The sequence below is a fragment of the Temnothorax curvispinosus genome, unplaced genomic scaffold (genome assembly GCF_003070985.1).
Source record: "Temnothorax curvispinosus isolate PA1 unplaced genomic scaffold, ASM307098v1 QBEX01014163.1, whole genome shotgun sequence".
Lineage (NCBI taxonomy): Eukaryota > Metazoa > Arthropoda > Insecta > Hymenoptera > Formicidae > Temnothorax > Temnothorax curvispinosus.
Window position 1 is genome coordinate 1,010 of NW_020223943.1, and position 23,489 is coordinate 24,498.

The following is a 23,489-nucleotide window of genomic DNA, read 5'->3' on the forward strand; positions in this document are numbered from 1 at the left end:
GTGCCCCATTACGCACGCTACGCGTGCGTGATAGACCACTTTCCAGGCACTTGCAACATAAAATAGGGTGTGTAAGTCGTGCGTAAAGATGAAAATTACGGCACTTGATACACAAATAACTATTTCCTAACGCGAGCGTGAAATGGGCCGCTTTTCGCGTTTGTTTTTAGTGAGCAAAACGATCCATTTTTCCACTAGTTGAGAAATGGAGCCATTTCTCAACTAGTTGAAAAATGAAATTGTAAAACAAGCGCAAAAAGCGGCCTGTTTCACGCTCTTGTTAGGAAAAATAGTATGAACAACTCGTGGGAAGAGTGGTCGAGCCCAAATGAATGCGACCAACTTCACACTGATTCAGAATCGACCATTTTTTCCACTAGTTGTACAATATACTATTTCGAAATGAAACGTAACAAACGTTATAGAATAATAATCTTATTAGATTCTCAGGTTGCCAGCAACTGATATTTAACTTTGAGAAATATTTGTATCAATGCGAAAAATGAAATAAAATCAGAAAAGATCATGTGTATTAGACGTCGTGTTTCAAATTTATGATTCTTTCAGTTTTCCATTCAAGATTTCGGCGGAGATGCCGTTTACTTCTGTCTTTGGTGTTGCCATTTTGCTTGCTGGTTTTTTCTTCATGTACGTTTTATAATAAAAATCTCCAAATAATATAATCATAAATAAATTCTGCGGTACCATTATGTATGCTGGCCACAATGGAAAACCGCAGTCTTTCACCCAGACTAATTGTAAATAGTGTAACGTGATCATGAAAAATTGGACCAGCTGTAGCTGAGTGATGTACTTTTTCCACGCGCTTGTGTTTATCTTCATAGACGCTAACAGATAGTGCGTGTACATTATCACATGAACAAATGTATTAATTAATCCTGAAATACAATGTTAATAATTAGTTAATCGTTGTAAAATTCTTCTGTACAAACTTATTAGTTGATACATTTAATCCTAATAGATATATATAATGTCTTCTCATCTTTATATTATTCTTCTTACGTTTATATTGATTACAATTTTTATAAAGAAATAAGATTTACTTTTAATTATATCGCTAAATTTACAATGTATTTCAAATTAAAAGACATGAATATAAAGCATTAATTTCTGTAAATTCTGTAAATTAAATTTTGCATTTTTTATACATACCTAAGAAAGTAACATGACCACCAGGCAGATATTTAACGGCACCCCAAGCACCCATTAGAATGCCAACATGATGATATAGGTGTAGAAACGTCACTTGTGTCTGCTTCTTTCTGAGTACGAAAAAGATGGTGTCCATCAAATCCAGTAACTTGATAAAAAAATACAGCCAGACCAATTTGGTGATCTGTTTAATAGGCAAATATATACAATAGACATTAATTCAGCAATTTTCTTGCTCATATCTTATTTTTATGTAAATAAAACTGTAAGGGCTCAGACACAATGACAAAAATAAGGAATAAGATAAAGGAATAAGGAATAAGGGAATGTCGCATCTCACTTCAGTACACGTACATTAAAATGAGATGCAACATGCCTTATTCCTTATTTCTTTATCTTATTTCTTATTTTTCTCATTGTGTCTGAGCCCTAAAAGTAAAGATGTTTGTTCTTATATAAACTAAAAAAAAAATTACTACAATAATACCGCTACTTTAAATTACACAAGATGCATTTGTTAATGTAAATAAATTGATGTCTTAAAATTAGATAATTTTAGCGAAAGTCAATTTCTAATTGAATAACTTCTTCTTACCTGTAGAGCCTTTGGTGTATTCGAAAAATCGACAGGTTGGCAAAAGTAATTATATTCTCCTAACCAACCTTCTGTTAATGCCTGAAATATATAATTACAAAGTAAACTTTTTCAAACAGAGTGAGAGCTTAAATAAGTATTTATAATTATACTGGATTATTATTATATGAAGGGGTAAAAACCATAGTAATGTAAATCAAATTTTTCAAGATATTGACTCGTATGCATAGATGCAATTTACGTATTGTATAGATTGCATCTATATGCACACAAATCAATATTTTAAAAAATTTGACTTACACTATTATGATTTTTATTTCCTCATGTTGCATGCACAATATTTAGTTATTTAATGCCCGGAAATTCGCAGAATTCGTCAAACTAAATTTCACACTTTAAAGACTTGTTATCTTAAAACTCAATTTTTCATTGTTCTTATTAAATTACATAATTTAATAAAAAATAATTTTTTAAAGATTTATATCAACTTCTGTGAATAATAGAAAATATTTTCATCTTTTCTTTTTTATAAAAATATAAAATATTTTTGTAAAACAAATTAGAGATTAAATAATTAATTAAAAATGTAATGTGACTTACTTTGTAAAATAATATTGCATTTAATAGAATTTGTGACACATTATATATTTGCAATATCCTGTTCAATTTAAAAGGCTGTCTTTTTTCCATAAGTCTCGGTCCAAGATTACATATAAAATATAGATACACTCCAATCAAAGTTAAGCCAGGCCATGGCGAGCCGATTAGGAAATAATCTTTAGTACGTGGATCTTGCAATATAAGAAATAAATAAAATTAATAAATTATTAGAAGTTTATTAAATTGTTTTTATTGCGTGTTATAACACGTATAAATATATATAAATAAAATTATTCACAAATAATTATTCTAAATATTTTAAAATTCGACGTAGATAATGCCTTATAATGCTTTATATATAATTACACGACTAATGCATTATACAATTGTACATAAAAACTGATATAAAGTACATACTGATAATAATCACTTATACTTATATAATACTTTTATTGCCAAAATTAAGAAAATCAGCTTGAAATACTAAACTAATAAAATAAAAATGTCTAAAATAAAGATATGACAAAAATGGTCTTATTTCTGTATGACTTGCAGTTATTTCTTTTCTTGTAAATTTCAATTAGTTATTTTGTTCTTACTAGGTGAGAAACAGGTAGTAATGATGGTTTCAGTAATGGCAGTTTCAGTAATGATGTTAATTGATCTGGTTGTTATCGTATTATAATGATATATATTGCATGATATACATAATCGAGCAGAATGCGCAAAAAAAATATACTAAAAAATTGAAATGGACTTAATAATGTACAAATAAATGTCACTGCAGTGTTATAAACTATGTGTTACGAGAGATAACGCAATCATATGCAGCTTCTTAAATACTGTTAAATTTTAGGAATTAATTTTTAACATTATTTTATAAATACTTATAAATATATAAATATATAATCTCAAAGGCTTCGTTTGAAAGATACAGAATGTTAAAAATTTTATAAAACTATCGTTTATTGTCTTAATAGCTCCTAAACAAAAAGAGATTTTATTTTCAAACTCCGTTCAGTGACTAGGCACATATTAACTGACACAGAATGATTAATTTAACTTAAAGATGTGCTTGTACTAAATGCGGATTATATGGATATTTCCGTAAGTCAGTACTTTATATTTGCATATTTCTACATGTAAATTTCAAGTAGTTCTCATGTATATATATTTATAATTTAACACAAGCAAAATTAAAATAATTCTTAATAAATTAATATCTTAATTTTTCAAACAAATTCAATGTTATTAAAGAAGATTTCTTTTTCCTAAAATATTTTTATAATTTAGGGACATTATAAATTATTTGCTCTCTCTTATAATAATATTTTATGAGATTTTTTAATACAATAAATTATTCTGAAAATATAAAAAATATCCTTAAATATAAAAAATCTAATGTAAGTAATAAGATAAAACATTTACCCGCCAAATCTTCGTTAACGTATTTATAAAATGCTATAAGTTCCTCTAACATTGCAGTCATTATGATGATATCGAACAAACTTTGGTGGTATCTTTATAAATCGTCATGCGATTAGTCAGGCTTATCACGATATTTACACGAAGAACGTTAATTGATTAATGTCTTATTCTTCTTCATTAATAAGTCAGTTACGATGAAAAAGCGTGTTTTTTAATTACAGCTTTTTTCAAGCACTTATTCCGGATTATTTTCGATTCTGGTGAACTGAGTAACACGAGGCTTGACGTTTTATTTGACTACTTGAGGGATACCTTTACTGGCCACTCTTTTCAACAATTTCTTTCAACGCGACTAGTCACCACGAAGCTTCAAAACCGACTGCGACATTGCGTTTTCCCTTTCTGCTCCGTCATAATGTTAACATCTCATTGTATTGTAATTATAGTAAGCTTGTGCAATAAACACGGGATCTTCCAAGTATCGCACTGATGTCTACCCCTTCTAGCTAACCATGACCTCTTAGGCAACTTCGCCCATCATTACAGTAGTGAAAAAACATTGAATATTTAAAGATAATTATATTATGAGAACAAAAATTTCAAGTTGGAAATTTAAATTTCAACCTTTCACCCTTTGTTGAATTTTCGATCTTTTACCTTTGATCAATTTAACCAGTCTATTGATTATACAATATAGAGGTGTATTCTGGAGCATATAATGTGGAATCAATATTTGATATGTGTCATTCATTAAATATGTGTTTTAATCATAAGAGTTATGTAGTAAGTAAGGAAGATATATTACATACACACACACATTATACACACACATTCATATTTTCTAAAATAATTTTACATAAAGAGCATAAAATTATTATAAAATTCTAATTAAAATTATTCAAAATTATCATTTGTCATTGATCTATTTTAAAATAGAGATATTGGTGAATTTAAATTTGTGCTTGATATTATAAGAAAGAACTAGAGAATGTTATTAATCTTAAAAGATATACAATTGTTTCAAAATAAAATATAATTTTGCATTATATACTCTGTATATCTGAATCAGTGACTATTCACTGATATCAGTCTAAAGTATGCCACTTCAGTGACTTTTCACTGATTCAGATTTAGAAAGTATCAATAATATTTTAACATCTCACGTACTGCACGTATGAATAAAAATAGTTTTTCAAATTAAGCCCAATAAAGTATTTATCTCTTCCAGTTGACAGCCCTATAGTCGACATAGTTAATTTCCAAAATTTTTCAAGCTCCTAATTTGTAGGCAACACAATTCTTTAGTTTCAGCTTTCTCGCGGATAATTGCGGTTAATTACAACGTAATTGCACTTACTCAGAATGCTCAGACGCGTGACGTATCATTAAGAATACGAATATGGAGCATTGCAACAATCACGAACATTCACCGACATTCAAGAAAAGATATGTATACTGCAACGTTATTATTTCTGCAGTTTTAAAAAACCTATTTGCCCACATTGGCAATTTAGCCAACATTGTTTCGTCAAAAATATTGAAAAAATTTATCATTTATTATAATTATTCAAATTTCATCATTTGATATGTTGTTTCTACTCTCAATATTTCTTTATATGTTTTAACTTTTTCTGGCTAGTAATTCAAATTAATTTACGTCAAAAGATGAGGTAATATTAAATTAACATTATGTTAAAAAGTATTAGAATTTGCATTAAACTGATAAATGTATATAATGCTTTACTATTATTTGCACTATTAAACCTTAATGAAACATTCTTCTTTTTCAATGACTTATAATTGCTGATGCCACAGATATTTAAAAATAGGAAATAAAAAAAAATAAAACTATGTAACTATTTTCTGTTATTTTTAAAATATTTTGTCGTTTTAAATATTAACTAAATATTATTTTAAGAAGTAATTTATAATAATATGCCAATAAATTAAATAATAATGCTAAGAACTTTTTCTACCAAACCGTACCGAAGCACTGTTTGATTTTTGGTTACATAACAAAATAAAGAAATTTTATAAAAATTTATTTAATCCGAGAACAAACAAGCCATTTTTTGTTTTATTTAAATGTATTCGAGTTCACAATAGATTGACAGATCGTTTAACATATATGTACAATGTGCTGGTCACTGACTGCGTAAAACAGGCACTGACATATTAATGTACTAATTATAGAAAATATCCTTTAATTGAGAAATATTATAAACAAGTTCTTCTTTCTATTCACCTTGCCGTTGGTTTTTATCGCTGTTGTTCATTGATGTTTCAATGTTAATAAAATCACGATTTACGTCAAACATTACATAAGCTGTTTCATTGACTTTAGGCATTCTTGTCATGTGAAAGGTTAATGTAAAAATAACAGCTTTAAAAAACTTTTTAATAGTTAAAAAGAAACATTACCCCCACATAATATCATAATTATATACAGAGTAATATTGCAGCAAGTTTTTTTTCGATATTTTGGCTCCTTATTCATTATTGTGTTATGTTATAATTGATTACATATTTCTGCAATCCATGTAAGAACTACATATGTTTCTTAATATCTTTTTTCTGTTTAATTTTTATTCTCACCAATTTAAGGGCTGTAAAATTAACATCAAGCATCAACAACGTTTGTCGTGCTTAACAATTTAACGTACTGTCACTGACATGCAATATTTCATGTTACATTAGCGACATCTCTCAATTAAGTTCACAGTTATAATTAATGCTTGCCAGAATGCAAGAATTGTGTACTATTACTCGTAAATAGAATTGCTCTAAAACTCCTAAAGTAAAAGTAGTAAATGACGATTTTCAATTATAGGTATGTAGAATCTTATATTTTATCTTACATTTTTATAATCTATAAAGAGTATAAATAGTAAAAAAGCAATAGCAATATTATATACAAATTTAAAAGTTTGCATATAGTAATGTCTCCGTGAATTTTGAAAAATACTGTGTGTAGGTACATATAATTGTGTTTCTTTCTTCCAAGTACTTATTAGATAAATATATTATATTAATTTTTATAAGAATTATAATGTTAAATTTATTTATTATATGAGAATTATATCAAATTAATAGGTTATTTATTTCGAGATAAGCTTTTGGATTTGACATATTTTATTTGATAAGGATAACAATACAATTGATGTGATATCCTTATATCTATATATATTTGTTTTGTTACCAATATGATGAATGAAATTCATATGGAGCGGAAACGAAAGCCTTAGTGAGTTCTAAGGCCGCGACCTCGAACTCTTGCATTCGTCAGTTTGTGCGATGATAGTTTATAATTCAAGTGATTTCACGCATATACACACACATACACACACATACACACGCACACACATTGATTTCGTAATAATTAATTACTCATCACGTAATAACAAATATTTGTTCAATATTTCAGAAATTTGAAGTAAAAATATAAAAAATATTATCGTCGAACACTAACTAGTTCTCATTTAACGGTTCATCCGAAAATAATTAGTGTCTTAGCAATTTTACTAACAGAAATTAGATTCAAATATTATAAAAAACGATGTCAAATCTGCCTATACGTTATATCAGTTCTACTCTAATGTTTATATCCATTAATTAATACCATTTACATAGTATATATAATGTCATTATATATACTATGTAAATGGTATTAATGTAAAAAATTTTTAAAAATTGACAATTTTTTTTATTGGGTACGATAATGCGAATGTGTGAAGATCGCTCGAGAAAGAGAAATTATTTCGTTATAATATAAGAAGCAACCGATTAGTTTAATTATATGGCTCGAAATCTGCACGTCATTGCTTCCGATTATAAATATCGTGACTTGCGAGACACCTATAGTATCCATGCGATCAAGAACCTGTGACTGTAAAGGAAATGATTGATCAGAAAATAATAACTGTTATTAAATAATAATGAATTATTTATGTATAATTGTTAATAAAATGTGAATGAACATAATATATAAATTTATATAATTCTTTATCATTATTTATATATAATTATATAATTAATAATTAATATCTTAATAGTTATTGGAATATTCAATGCAGAAACCTCTATGGTATAATTAACTTTTTGTTATCTTTTCCAAAAATTTTTTTACAAAATTTTTAGTGATAAAAAATTGTAAGTTAGAAAAATCGTAACCAGTTACTTTCATGTACTTCACACAATACTCACCTTTGTACATCACAATTAGTATACGTTGCGTTTTCACATATTATAAATTTCAGCATGCATAATATTGCATAACTTTTTATATTTGCATCCTAATGTATTTTTATATAACTATACCAATATTTAAACTTTTATATATATACCTAAAATATTTTTTAATTAAAAATACAAAAATAATTTATTCAATATTCAATACAACTCATTTCAACCTTTGTCTCTGTTATTACGTCATCTCGATGCTATTTGATCTATATTTAAATTCCAGTGAAAAATTTACCTGTTGTTTTTCACGTTAATAATGTAACAATAAGAATTTCGCTCTTCATGGAATAAAGTAGAAAAAGTATGTGTGAGACAAAGAGGGGAAGATAGAGAGAAAGAGAAAGAATAAGATTTCCTTATGTATATTTGATGTACTGGTAGTTTGATTTTTGCGAGTCATTCCCTTCTGCAATTTATATAAATAATGTATACCTTATTCCATTGTTTCTATATCATCGTTCTTACAATTTATATTTTATAATATTAACAATATTCTAATTCTACTACATTACATTCTTCATAATAATAAGTTTGGCCTTTTAAAACGTAATTTTTTAATAATGTTTAGTTGCTTATAATTTAAATTACTAAAAAAAGAAAGTTACATTTTTTCTGTTTTAAATAAAGTTTCATGCAATTTTAATTAAAAATTGCTTATAAAGATAAATAATACCATAAAAAGTTAGAAAAAATGCAATAAATAATTGTTAATAAAATTTTGTTATAAAAAAAACCAACTTTATACTAGTTAGAGTGATCAATAATTAATTCAATAATTTTCGCAAAAAATAATGCGATAGAAAATTATTTAGTATATTAATAAATTTTGATTTTCTATGTTTATTACACAATATTATCTCGATATAGTCAAAGTTTATTTTAATATTTTGTTTCTTTTTAAATTGTAACAAGCCTCCGTGTTTATATTTAATGAGTAGGTTTTTATTTTTTCAGAAATATGTATGTGTTTAGCAAATATGTTAAAAAAATAACATTAGCAAACAACAGTAAAAATATTTTTTGTACGAAATTAGTTTTTAACTGATATGGCAAGAAACAGTTATATTTGTGATGAGATGATAAATTATATTATTCCCCCGTTTATTTTATAATATCTCTTCATAAAAATAGAAAGTTATTGAATCTTTATTAAAAAATTAAATAGTCAATGGTCTTGATGAATAATTACATACTGAATACTTAACCATATCAGTCAAACACTTAAATAATCAATATTGCTTATTGTACATTAGTATCTATATATAGAATATATAAAACACTACTATGGAGAGGTAAAAGCCAAAGTGGTGTAAGTCAAATTTTTTAAAATATTGACTCGTATAAATGCAATCTATACAATATATAAATTGCATCTATGTATACAGGAGTCAATATTTTTATAAATTTGACTTACACCATTATATAGCTTTTACCTCTCCATTATATAGAAGTTTGTTTTTTCAAAGCAGATATTACTGTCATTTGCTTAGAAATTCAAGATATCGACGAAGACAGAGTAGGTACAATATATTTCTACTAAATCGGCGCTGGATTTTATATTATGAAGAAATTTAATTGTTTGATTTGTTCGTGCAACCATCGATAATAGCATTGAATAATTCTGTTTTATCAATGTTTGGCAAGAAATCTTTTACAAGTATCTTTTACAGATTTCTTTACATTATCTTTACAGTTTATCTTCTAAAACTTTCTTGATCGTAAAAATTAATTATAGTACATCCTTAATAACATAAATATGTAAATTATAATATCTAAAATCTCAATAATTCAAATACGATGTATATATCAAAAGAAAATTAAATTAATGTATTCTTTGAAAATGTCGAATACATTTCGTGAAGTATTACAAAGTAACGCAAAGATGCGTTCTGTCATTTTCTTTAACACTAAAAAGAATTTCAAAATTTTTAAAATTTTTATATTTTTCTGTAAAAAACATATTGTGCAGCAAAATTATATAATAAATACACACAAACATACATCTAAAAGATTATCGCTGTCTCAATTGCTTTGTTTATTTTTTACATCGTAAAAAAAGATTTGGAATTAAATTTGCAAGTATATACTCTTATATATACTGAGAATATACTATAAGTAGTATAAGTAAAACAATTTCTGTGTTTCAAAGCAAAATTTAAAACATAAATTTGGAACGTACGCAATTACGTGATCAAGACGTACATTACTAAATTATAAATTTTTTAAATACACAGAAAAAAGAATATTCTTGATTTGAAAATATCTTTAGTTTCAACGTGGAAATCTTTAAATGAGATTACATTGCATTAAACTTGCTTGAACAAAACTTGCTTGAATGAAATCATTATATAGTGCAACCAAGAAAAAAATGTTAAAATAAAAAATTGAAATTCTTATAAGATTTTAGTGATCTTGATTATATACAAAACAATCTATATTTTCTTATAAGAATTTCAATTTTTTATTTCAACATTTTTTTCTTGGTTGCACTGTATAATGACTTCATTCAAGCAAGTTTTCTTCAAGCAAGTTTAACGCAATATAATCTCATTTCAAGATTTCCACGTTGAAACTAAAGATATTTTCAAATCAAGAACATTCTCTTTTTCTGTGTAGAACTTCGAAACATAATTTGATAAGCTTATTCTAGCTACATATTTCATGCCAGATCGTATTATGCATCTCATTAATATCACTTCGCAATTCGAAAAGGCATACATTTTTTATGCAAGAGTAATACTTCAATCTTCTATAGATCGCGCGTAATTCGCGTAAGGATCGCTTGTAAGCAGATTGTTCTTGATACAAATAAGAGTCAAATCTATCTTTACTCATATTTGTTAGATACCATTCTTTCGTACGTATTAATCTACTTTCGTAACATGCATTGTACAAATATCGGCGGAGTAATCGCGAGGGAGAAAATTATCTAGCGTGACATTTTATTACGTTACAATACAAGAATCCGCTCCCTAATTAACTATGAAAAAATCTTGAAAAAAAAAAAATCATTCTTCTGCTCTCACACTTACAGTTCTACGGGTAGAAAGACTCTGCAACGAGTCCTTTAATCGGATTTACCACGGTCCATCTCTTTTGAGATTGCGTGACCATTAACACTAGTAGTGCCGTTAGCAGCACCATTGGCCTTCAATTCCCGTCGCACGTTCGATTTCATATAATTATTCGCGTAGAACGATCCGAACATGTAAATGAACAAGCCGGCGTTGATCGTGAGCAGGAACGACAGCGGCTTCGGGAAGTTGCAGCTGGTAAAGAGCATTTGAATATTATGGGAAAATACTATGATGAACTGCACGATCTGCATGGTAGTCAGATGCTTCTTCCACCAGAGGTACTTCTGCATTTGCGGCCCGAACGCGGCCAGCATGTAATAGGTGTACATGAAGACGTGGACGAAGGAGTTTATGACGCCGAGAAGGGTCGGATGACCGCCAGCGAAGAACTTGACACCGATCCAGGCGCAGACCGGCATCAACGAGTGATGATAGAGATGCAGAAATGAGATCTGTCGATCTTTCTTCCGTAAAACAAAGAACACCGTGTCCAGTAGCTCGATCAGTTTGCACATAAAGTATAAGTACACGGCGTGGGCCATCTACAAAGGAATAATTATATAAAGATTGAGCGGATATACGCTAATGATAGATTGTAATTATTAAGTCAAGCGACAATTTTTCCCAGGAGAACGGAACGCCCCTTCACCTAAGGCGGACTTGGAATCTACATTGAATTTGAGCACTGGATTAAAGTTGCCGTAATAACGGGTGCAACAGTAGAAGCTTGTTAGAAAAATACCTACTCAATTTAAGTGCATTAAATGTCTTCAAAAGCCTTATTACCATAATTTTCCCGTACAGCACGGAACAAGTTGCAAATACATTGTGTAACATTAGATTTTTTGTCGTAAAATTATTGTAATATTGAAGTAGCCAATAAAACATCCGCTTTGAGAGAACTTGCGGTGTAATATTATCGCAATATATTAATGCAACGTCCTTATAAACGTGCAGCAATATAGGATGTATATTAGATGCTTACAAATAATTTTAATGATACAGATATGAAAAGCGTATGGAGAAGGAGATGTCCTTTGCCCCACAATTTGCAAGTAATTGCAATATTGCGGAATATAATTAAAATATTCCGTGCTATATGGATTGTTATAAGAGTTATTATGTTAATAACGGCGATCAGACTTACCCTAATTGAACTCGGTTTATATGTGTAATCGACTGGTTGACAAATAAAACTATATTCGTACAACCAGCCACCCATTAAACCTTCGTGAACCAGATAAAGACTTAACAGAACCTGAATGAAATTATAAATTATTAAAGTGTTTCTCAAGTCGTACGGCTTCTTGTCCTTCATGTATCTCGGTCCGGCGGAAATGCAGAAGTACAAATATGTCGCTATGATCGTCAGGACAGGACCGGGACTAGAGACCAAAAACCATTCTTGCGTTCTCGGATCTATAAGAATATAAGTGTTTTAACATATAATGTAATATAACGCGTTAACATGTAACATTATTTCTTTTTTAATATAATTCTGTTGTTATAAAATTACCATGTTTGTTGTCCATCAAATCTCTATACCACTCCACGATGTACGACATCTCGCAGTCTAACTTCGTAAATCTGCAAAAATACATTGTAAATTAGTTTAAAATATTAAAGTTTGATTTGTCTAACATAAATTTTATATTCTTTTTCTTGCAGAAATTTAAGAAGAAATTTATTCTCACCGCGTTTTAATAACAAATAACAATTAACAAATAGAATACAAAAGTCTAATTTGATAAATTACAGTTTATATATATTTGTGTATTAATAATAATAATAAAATATTTTATCTTCTTTAGAATATTCTTATCTTTTTTTATAGAAATTAATAATAAATATGTAATAGAAAAAGTACAGCTGTGTGAAACAACATGCGTTATCTTATACAAAGTATAAGATTTAATTATTTTATTTATTATAAGTTTATAAGTTTTATATGAATTAAAAGTTAATTATGTCTTAATTTTACCGCTATTAATTTTACCGCTTATGAGAAGAAAAGACTAGATTACTCTATGAACAGTTGCGACATTGGTATTGCAAGATAATGCAGTTATGCAGAAAACGCGCATTTAAAAAACAAATGACTATGAAAGTGTTCTGCTTGTCTCCTCGGCCGTCCTTGGTGGTCCTAATGACAATATAAATTACAAGGGACGGTAAGGGAATGGAAACTTGTTTGCGCCTTTTCCTAAATTGCAACGAGCGATTGCAACGGCCGTAAGATATATAGGTGCAATTTTAATTAGCATTCAACGAACACTGCGAAAGACACAATTAAATTTTGAATCCCTGAAATTTTATATAAGTGGACCAAAAGTCGATTCCTTCAACGCCAACTAAATACAACTATAGCGTAACTATATTTTTGTCTTTTTTTTTAGAATCATTAATTACATTATTTCTTAGAAGAGACATTCGGAACCTCAGAAAAGCTCATTCAGAAACTCAGTTAAAATTAGCTGATATCATAGAAGTCTAAGTCTAATTCGTGTATTTTAGATGTGACACTATTTTTAAAGAAAATTACCGGGTAAGTTATGCAGCGTGTAATCGATATTACGAAAATTTCATCTGCGGCACGCATGAAATTAATAAACGAATATTTAGATTAGTATGTGGAAATACAAGAATTAATCTTTTTAACGTAACTTCTTAATGTATACTTCTACCGGATACTTTTTTTAAATATAATCTTCCTATTATAGCATCTGACTAATATTTTGCGTATTATTTAAAAAATGTAAAAGAAGACTGAACACGTTGAATAAAAAGTAGGAGCAAAAACGAAATATTCGTGGCACGATTGCATTTATGTGCGGTATTTTCAAGAATTCTGATCATCTATCAAGTTGAAAGATCTTTCAAGTCAAAGATCTCTCTAGCTACGGGTCAAGTGCGAATCAAGGTGAACGAGATTTCTGTGAAGTTGCAGCAAAGCAATGTCTTTCCCCGTTGCTGCTCCCCTTGCATAAACCAGATAGACGATCGGACTTCCCCAATGATCGGTCTCGTTCTACACGTCATGATTCGCTCAAAAGAGATTCATAGAAGCGATTTTCTTTCGTAATTATTTGCAATGATACGTTAAAAAGCTCTTTGTCATATTTAATTGATTCTAGAAAAAATTATTTAATTGTTTTAATATCAAGAGACGCGATAGCCAAGTATATTTTTTTCTTATTTTACTGAACTACTACGTAAGTACGTAGTTTTATATGAGAGGTCCTAGATTAAAAGAGACTAACAACGGGCCGTAAATTCACAAGGTGCAATCTTACGTAAGTATCGATATATTTTTTAAAAATGTATCCAATTATCATTTTTCTAAGCAGCAAAACATTGATAATTTACTTCAATACAAGTAATACGATAATGACACTTGTGCAGCGAGCGTGTCGCAAGAACCGAAGAACCGACTAGTCATACTGTTGTCTTATGAAATCATTATTAGCAGTAAATCGTCGTTTAACAACGGGTTTTAAAAAGAAACGATCAAGATCTTTGGAGGACAACGATATGACTGCGGCCAAATTTCTGTGGTTAACCGCGGTTCGCGGGGAAAAAAAAAACAATTTCTCTTTGCGGAATACCATCTCATATGTTGCCGCTTACGTCGTTAATGCTACCTACGAAGCATTTTCGACTTGATTTAGCTTAATTTTCATTTAATATTAAATAAGGATTGATATTAAATGTATCCGGATACGAAAAAGGAATTAAATTAGGTGAAATTTTGTTAAAAGTTGCGGCAAATAATGCATTTACGAGACACTTTATTCTTGATATAGAATTATAAGGATAGGGCGTCCTTGAATGAAGAACCTTGACGAAAAAATTGAGCATAAACCGGTTGCGATGTTTCGCGGGGCTTCCCACAAATAAAGATCTAAGACAAGATGTGAAAATAAAAAGAAATCGTAATAATGATGTGACCAAAGGTTATGAATGACTTGCTCCCGTTGGAAAACTACATATTTCTTCTTATTATGTGTATAAAATCATAAAAGATAATAAGATTTTAATTATTTTAATTGTACGGTATAACGGTTATTGTATGATAATTATTTCTTTGTATTATATCTTATTCATATATAAATGTTACAATGAAATGACCTCAAAATTGTTTGTAAATTCGCGCGCCCTACACGCGAGATTAATTGATTTGATCATCAATAAGAAACGCTAATCTTAATAATACATCAAATTTCGCATATTTTCGAATAAAGAGACACTTCACGGCTTCGGTAAAGATAAATGTACTTGCTTATGTGCAATTTTATAAGGTCGCCCTTTTAAGACTAACAAAATAAGAAAGATTGAAGTAAATTTCGTGAGTGTTCCACCTTGAGACCAGTTGTTGAACGAGACGGTGACCGCCAAAAGTTTATGCATCCAGCCGAGAAATACGTTTGATCATACATATACATTACACATTTGGACCGGAAATATAATTATTTTAATATACATTCAATATCGCTAATATAATTGTAGTAAATTGCATTAAATCTTTTTTAGTATATTGTGGATAATCGTGGTGTTTTAACATAAAAAAATCGTAGTAATTTCAAGGAAGACAGTACAGTAACGTTTGAACGGTATCGATTCTTTTTTTTCTGTAATTAAAAAATTCATAATTAAGAGGTAACGTTTTTCTATTTATTCTCTGACCGCACATTATTCTACAAACATCTTCATAAACAATTATGCAAATAATTTACAATCAAAGTATAAATAGTGTTTAGAAATTATAAACGGCATCCGCGTTTCCTAGGACTTTTGAAATAAAAATATTCTTCTCCTGTATTTAATCCATGGTCGCGTATATATGTATGCATGTAAATATGCGGATGTAAATACAAGGATCTATCTGTTCTGCGTAATTCAAAGCTGTAATATTTCAAACCCTTTCTTAAACATTTACAAACCACTTATCTGCTTGGTTTTGTCAAAATAGCAGCTTATTAAGTCCAACACTGTAGTTGAGAAGTACTCAACGACCGATCACGAAAAGGCTACTTCGTTGAAAATATGAAAGTAGGCGAAATATTGCATCCTAAGATAATAGGTAGAGTCTACACGTAAGAAATCGTTTTTTTTTGTATAATAAATATAGGTAAACCTAAAAATATACGGTTTTAATAATTATAAATAAAGTGCCTCATATCAATAATAAATACGTCTTCTATGATATTGAATATGTATATGTTGTAAAGTTCAGAAATAATACAATCGTGTATTTCTTACTAATAGAAATTAAATCTTTTCTTTATATTCGAATACAATATGTAACGATCATGTGACTAACTAATTCCCGAAACTATTTGATTCCCACCCGCAGCAATTTGAATTGCATTTATTGATAAATCATATACCTCATTTAATATTAATATATTCACAGTCGCAATAATGATGTCAGAATCGGAAAATACTACGCGTACGTAAAGTGTGAAAAAGTGCTTGTAGTAAAATATGATGAATAAACATAGGATAATAGATTATAACTGAACATACAAAAGAAAGATTCCTTATGCGTAGATTCTAGCTATTACATTAGAATGCAATATTTCGCCTGCTCTCTTTCACATTTCCAACGAAATGACCTTTTCGTGATCGGTCGCTGAGTATTTCTAAAATACAGTGTTAAACTGGATACTTTATTATTATATTGTTAACTCACGAATGATTACGTCCTCAAAGCCGGAAGCCATTCTTTACGGAATAACACCTACAAGAACCGTCTAGATTTATCGATTACGTTTTTTATATTCATCGACTATAAGATTATTGGTTCATATTAAATCTTAAATTGCTTAGATTATTTAAATTTCTTCAATAGAGCGAGTTGTTGAATAAAAAGATAATAATGTTAATTAGTGTCAACCACGATTGACGTACAAAACACAGAGTCCTTCTAATCACAAAAAATACACGTACGTATAATAATAACAATTGTTATTGTTTACACTATATTTTACACGTGCATCGATACAATAATACGTAAAATATTAGCTAATTCATATCAAATACTAAATTGTTTAAAATTTTAAACTTTAATAGAGTGAGTTGTTCAATGAAAAGACGATAGATAATATTAATTATCGTGCCAGCTACGATTGACGTAGAAAAAAAATACAGATTCCATTTAATCACAAAAAATACACGTGTAATAACAACGGTTTTTATTGCTTACACTGTATTTTACACCTACATCGATATAATGATATAATACAAGACTATTTTTATTGTATATACAGTGTCTCTTTACGTACATATTTCTTAGTCTTGGATTATAAATAATAATATTTTACCACAAAACGAGCGTATCATTTTGATTTTTTTCTTTATATTTGATTATTTTCTTTATATACTTTGTTTTTTGGATAGTTCTTGATATCTTATACTCATTCATTGTGATAAGCAGGAAATTTACCTTAAATGGAAAATATATGTTTCCTCTCAAATTTTCTTTTTCAATCCTTTTTCAATACAAATTATATATATTATCACGATTTCCACGACAAAGTGAGTGGAATATAGAAAAATGTAGAATAAATCTCGTAGAAAATGTATAATTAATTCATTTAGTTTATAATATAATTACACCCACAGTTCAAAATATTTGGAATTTTTTATAAAAAATTAGATTAAATAGATACTTAAGAAGTATCTTGTTAAAGGCAGTTTTCGATTCATAATGTAAATTTTATAAGCTTATATAAACAGATAATGGCCAATTTAATAAACGTTATTAACTACGATAGCTCTAGATGTAATTTATTAATTTCAAACAATTAATGTTCTATTAATAACTGTTTGAAATGCGCTCTACACTAAAAAAAGTGTAAAAATACGTATACGTTGCGGTGTTTCCGCGCTCTTTTCGTATTTGCATTCTGCACGTGCCACGATATGCGTAGCAAAATGTTTATTCGGTTCTTACGGAACGAATTATGTGGTACGTGCGATGCTTCAAGTAAAGAACAAATAAAAAACACTTTAACGAATATATGTACATAAAAGTGCGTATTATTCTCGGTGTAGCTGCGATATTGTTGCTCCTGTGCGCAAACTGCATCACCGATTAAATCGATCGGACAAAATTGATTGGGTTCTTTCTCCGTTTTCTGTCGTAAGTTCAAAGATTAGGTATCGATGTCACAAATCGTTAATTGGTCCACGTAAATTACTATCAATATCCAACGTTCAGAGGTAATTAGCGAATAAAACGTAAGTATATCGAAACATTTAATCAGCGAAACACTCGGAGAATAAAAAAAAAATACTGTGTCCAAAATGTTTAATTGACTGTATTAACAGGAAATAAGTAATTATCAGATTCTCTCTCTCTCTCTCTCTCTCTCTCTCTCTCCTCAAACAAAATTTTTATAACGAAAGCTTCGAATGTACGGTAGCACAAGTTATTTACGGATATGTCTGGTGTTCTTTTCTACGCTTTCTTAAAACTCTTCTTTGTAGTATATTGTTCTCGGATTTTTATCTTGTTAATACTTGTTAATACTTCAGTATTAACGTATGGACCTTCGGCCACGTTTCCTTATTTACGCTTCATACGTACGTATGTGTAACTAATTTTGCGGTCGATAGGTATCTAAATAAAATAATGGCACGTCATTATCAGTTGCGTTAAAGTCAGTGACTTTCTCGGCCGCGTCCTTAAAAAGTTCCGGCCAATTCACGCGTCCTTCGGCGTCGAGACTTGCGAGGAAATTGTCTGAATTCGCGATCGGTCGATGCTTTATATACATATATATTCCTAATGTCTTGTCACGGAAACATTAATATGTATGTTGCTCTTCTGGAACATACGGACATATCCTGCAGTTGTTAATTCTTAAATAGCAGAGGGCATAAGGGGGTCACTGAATACACGAATCGCATTTCGATTGTACATAATAATTGTGAAATGTCCGTAAAACCGGTATACATACCATCGCCATATTTGTGAGTTTATATAGAAAACTACAGCGATTAGATGTGCGTTTTAAATTTAATATTGTATTCATAAAATTAAAATATTTTTTTCTGAATAAATAAAGCTTTCCAAATCAAAATAAAAAATCATTTGTCAATTGTATGTTCTCATTTCTACGCTTAATTTGAGTGAAATTAATTCTAATGCATAATAATGCATAATAATGTGGATATCATGAAAATATCATAGAAAACGGGATGTTAAAAATTAATATAACTTTAATAATTACTGGAATTAATTAAACAGTAATTAGTCAAACAACGAATTTCAAATGTATATGAACTACAAATTTAATATACGTATTAATGAGATTCAATGGGTTGCAAAAGACTTGGAAACCGTTCACTTATAATTTCATTGAGGCATGCAAGTGAACGTGGAAGTGATTGATAGTCTTTTCTACATTGCCATATGCATTTACAACTATGGAGAGATTTTAATATAACGATGTTTTCCTTTGTTTCTCGGCTTACCGCGTAAGTAAATCCACTTTATTTATGTAAAACTAGTATTAGTAGCTGATCAAATCGGGATAAGCCCAAAACAGAAAGAAACACTGTACTTATGTGATTCAGTTGAGCAGACTATTTAGCGTGACAAACAGACAGATAAGTAGATAGATAAGTAGACACGTATCTAATTATGTATTTATCACAATTTCTTCATATATACTGCGTACAAAAGAATAATTTTAATATCTCGAGATAGCGAACAATGATACTATATAATAGTCAAATTTTAATTATATTATAATAACAATATAATTAAATAATTATTAAATAACAATATAATTAAACGTTGAATTTTTTATCTTTAGCGTATAATTAGCGTTATGATAAAAAATTAAAATAAATAAAATAAAAAATTAAAGTAAAAAAATATCAACGTTTTCGAAATTGTATTTGAAAACAGAAGTCACATATTTTATATAATGTTTACGTTCAGGGAAACACTAGTATAATAAGCACTTAACCAACAATTTGCGTTGATCGGATTATACTTTTAGATCTAAAGGAATCATTCTACCACAACTCAGACGTAAATAAATTCATACGTAATTCTCTACCTATGTAGAAGAAAATTCCTACCTTTATAGAAGAAAATTACAAGATTTTTCTAAAATCTTATTATTCTTTTAAGTTATAATGTAAAATGAAGTCGGCCGTTTTTTATATAACAAAATATAATATATGGACAATCGGAGAATGTTATGAAAATATGAGTTTCGCTCTAACAAAAATAATTTTGGATTAATTAAATTTAAAACATAGAACATTGTCTTGTCCGCGCGTGCATGCTTATTCTTTTAAATTTTGTTATCTTTTTATGTAATACTGTTTGATAACAGAGGAAAGACAAATTGGATCAACTATGGATGTTCTTCAACTGTCATCTGAATAAAATTCCCGCAAAATATAATTTATTGATGCTGGATTATAATATTAATACTCACATAAAAATACAAAATAAAATCAGTCACTAAATCTTGACCAAAATCTTCTTGTCACCAGTCAAAGCTAGGATGGCCGGCTAGAATAGCTATTCTCGATCGTGATTTCGCAATTCCAAAAGATCCCTTGGTCCACCGATTTGCGCAGTTTCAATAATCCGGCAGTCTTCGTCAATACTGGCAAGATCGTCGTTGTCACTGGTAAGATGCTCGCTACGATCAGACTCTTTATTATCGGTGCCTACCGTCTATCAGATTTTTCTCACGATCGTCGTTGTTCACACGACTGTTTACCGGATCGGACTGACGAGCGGTATTATGTGTAACTGATTCAAGACACGAGGAAAATCGGAAAAAATAGGAAGGGGTAAAAAAGGAAAACCGACGGCGATAGATGAATAGAGATTAGTCTCCGATGCAAGTTAACGAGAGACTGTTTGAACACCGTGCGTGGAGTGGCGGTTCGTATCTACAGTACAACGGATGCACGACGCTGCACCGCGGGTTCTTTCCCCCTTTCGCAAACGACGTGGACGTCCTCCGGAGCAGTAGCAGCAGCAACAGCAGTAGCGCAATGTATCGACGAGCGAAGTGTTTTTATCAGACCGCTGTCCTTCCTTTCGTCGTGTTGTTATTATGTATTTGGAGGTCTACCACCAACGCGAGATTTATGTATAATTTATATATAAGTAATCAGTAATTCACTTGTAACTGCGTCTCACAAATAATTCGAAAGGGTTTCGAAAAAGAATTATATATAATAGATAATTAAATTATATCAGCACATTAATAAAAACTTTGAAAATAACATTGTTTAGAACTCTGTAATCTGAAGAAGCGTGCCATTAATTTAGATATAAAGCGTTGTATTAGATACAAAAAACGAAAACGACACATTTTAAAAAATAAAAAAATTGAAGTTATGTATAAAAGTTTTTGAGTTATTCTAACCTTGAAAAAAATCTCATTTGTCTTATTTCGCGCGCGCGCGTATATATATTTACAATCATATTACAACACGAACTTTGTATTGGGAATTATGGGCTAGCCATGAAAGCAAGTATCTTTTACTATCGTTGTGTAACTTAATTGCGTCAGAAGAAGCATAAAAATATGAAAAAGGAATGTAATACATAAAATAATCTGGCGCAAACACTTTGGACATCAAACAAAACGTATTACTGAATCAATACTCAGTAAGTCACATGGGAATCCATGTTTTAATCGCTATCTTAGAAAAGGAACAAAGTGGTACATGTCGATTTACATAATTACGATCTTTGTTCATCGTGTCACTCGACTCAATGTGACTTGAGAATTCATGTAATTCTGACCGAAGATTATGGGAATATTTGTATTGTCGTTGTGAAACAGGCGTAACAGAGACCGATTGCGCTTGCACACACACATATCTCTCTCTCTCTCTCTCTCTCTCTCTCTCTCTCTCTCTCTCTCTCTCTCTAATATATATATATAATGTATATTCACGCGTAGTAGTAATTAGTACATTGGCAAATTTCTTACGGCTTTATTGGTTGATTAGTTAACTATCGCTCGAGATTTCTCGCGAAATCCATACCTACTTGTTTGGTTACTTTCGAAATTTATTTTTCTAAATTGCAATACGCCACTCCCTGCAAGCCTATTTTTTGTTATCTTGCGTTATAGCTTCGCTATTGAAACCCATTATCTTACAACGCAAATATGTGACTAATGCAAGTGATGGAAAATTTGTGGTGACGATTGAAAGAAGAAAATGCACAGTAATCCCGACACTGTTTGCAAGAGAAGATTTACATTATGATTTGTGGATTATTAGCAATCAATCAATAACTGTTAGACAATCAATTGTGTAATAATCGGAAGAAACCTTACATATAAGTAATATGTTTCGGATAACGTAACGTTAAGATTAGACATTCGAATAATATGTATTTCCTCCCATGTACTTGTCATAAATTTAAGCTATATATAATATAGTTATATAAAACTTAGCAAAAAAAAAATCATATTTGATACTTTGATCTATCAATTTTATGTACGATTGAAATTAATAAAGCATGCAAAATAAATGATGAACACAGTTATTAGATGGTAATATTTCATATATTTCCATATATCACTATTGTATCTTGTTTATATTATTTACAGTAACGCTTCAATTAATAAGCCAGAGCAAGATGACATTTCATACGTATGCCTGCATCTTGTCTGTAATGTATTACTATCTACAATAATCTGTAATCACGTCCGCGTTTTAATGAGAAGACAGCTTACGTCAGAGCAACTGCAAATAACGTTATTCTCCTCCAGCTGTATGAAAAATTTGCTACCGTATCTAATTTGGTTTTAAAATTGCAAGATTCCTCTAATAAAACATTAGATCTATAGTTAAACGGAAAAGAAGACGTTGCGAGAGACACTTTCCATCGAATTTTATGCGCGTATATCGAGGTCGATCATAAACGCAAGTTGAAAGAACTCGCGGAGAAGGTGCGCTCATGATAACGAAGGTAATGTCTGCAGCTTTTTTGCAGCTCCCTTTAACCTTGCCTGAGGCCTTACCGATCTTTTGTCGCAAGGCAATTTTCTGACACATTATAAATCTCTTTTTGCTGTTGAAGGTATCTATAATTTCTACCAATATAATATTTACAAAATTTGTTTCTTTAATTATTTCTAACAATTTTTATCAAGTCATTTATCATTTATATCACTCTTTATAAGAAGCTATATAAAGTTGTAATTATTGTACCTAATTGTTACTTTTTCTCGCGATATTAATTAGTTCTTTTGTTGTGCGCTATGCTTGATAATTGTTTAGTATGCAAATATCTTTGTAAACTTTAAATGTAAATTATAATGAATTTAATGCTCTCTCTCTCTCTCTCTCTCTCTCTCTCTCTCTCTCTCTCT

The 23,489-nt window shown here is 29.6% G+C and overlaps 2 protein-coding genes across 2 annotated transcripts; both read right to left on the minus strand.

Moving 5' to 3' along the window:
• Positions 1-327: 327 nt before the first annotated feature.
• On the minus strand, positions 328-4,190 carry LOC112464366 (elongation of very long chain fatty acids protein AAEL008004-like). Its single transcript, XM_025031313.1, has 5 exons — positions 3,797-4,190; positions 2,369-2,559; positions 1,769-1,849; positions 1,174-1,357; positions 328-899 (listed from the first exon to the last, which is right to left on the minus strand). Exons 1-5 carry the CDS (start codon positions 3,855-3,857, stop codon positions 553-555), a joined length of 864 nt encoding a protein of 287 aa, XP_024887081.1. The 5' UTR covers positions 3,858-4,190; the 3' UTR covers positions 328-552.
• Positions 4,191-10,576: 6,386 nt separating this feature from the next.
• On the minus strand, positions 10,577-21,232 carry LOC112464368 (elongation of very long chain fatty acids protein AAEL008004-like). The gene is made up of 4 exons (XM_025031315.1): positions 20,577-21,232; positions 12,632-12,702; positions 12,263-12,534; positions 10,577-11,657 (listed from the first exon to the last, which is right to left on the minus strand). Exons 2-4 carry the CDS (start codon positions 12,678-12,680, stop codon positions 11,106-11,108), a joined length of 873 nt encoding a protein of 290 aa, XP_024887083.1. The 5' UTR covers positions 12,681-12,702; positions 20,577-21,232; the 3' UTR covers positions 10,577-11,105.
• Positions 21,233-23,489: the final 2,257 nt, after the last annotated feature.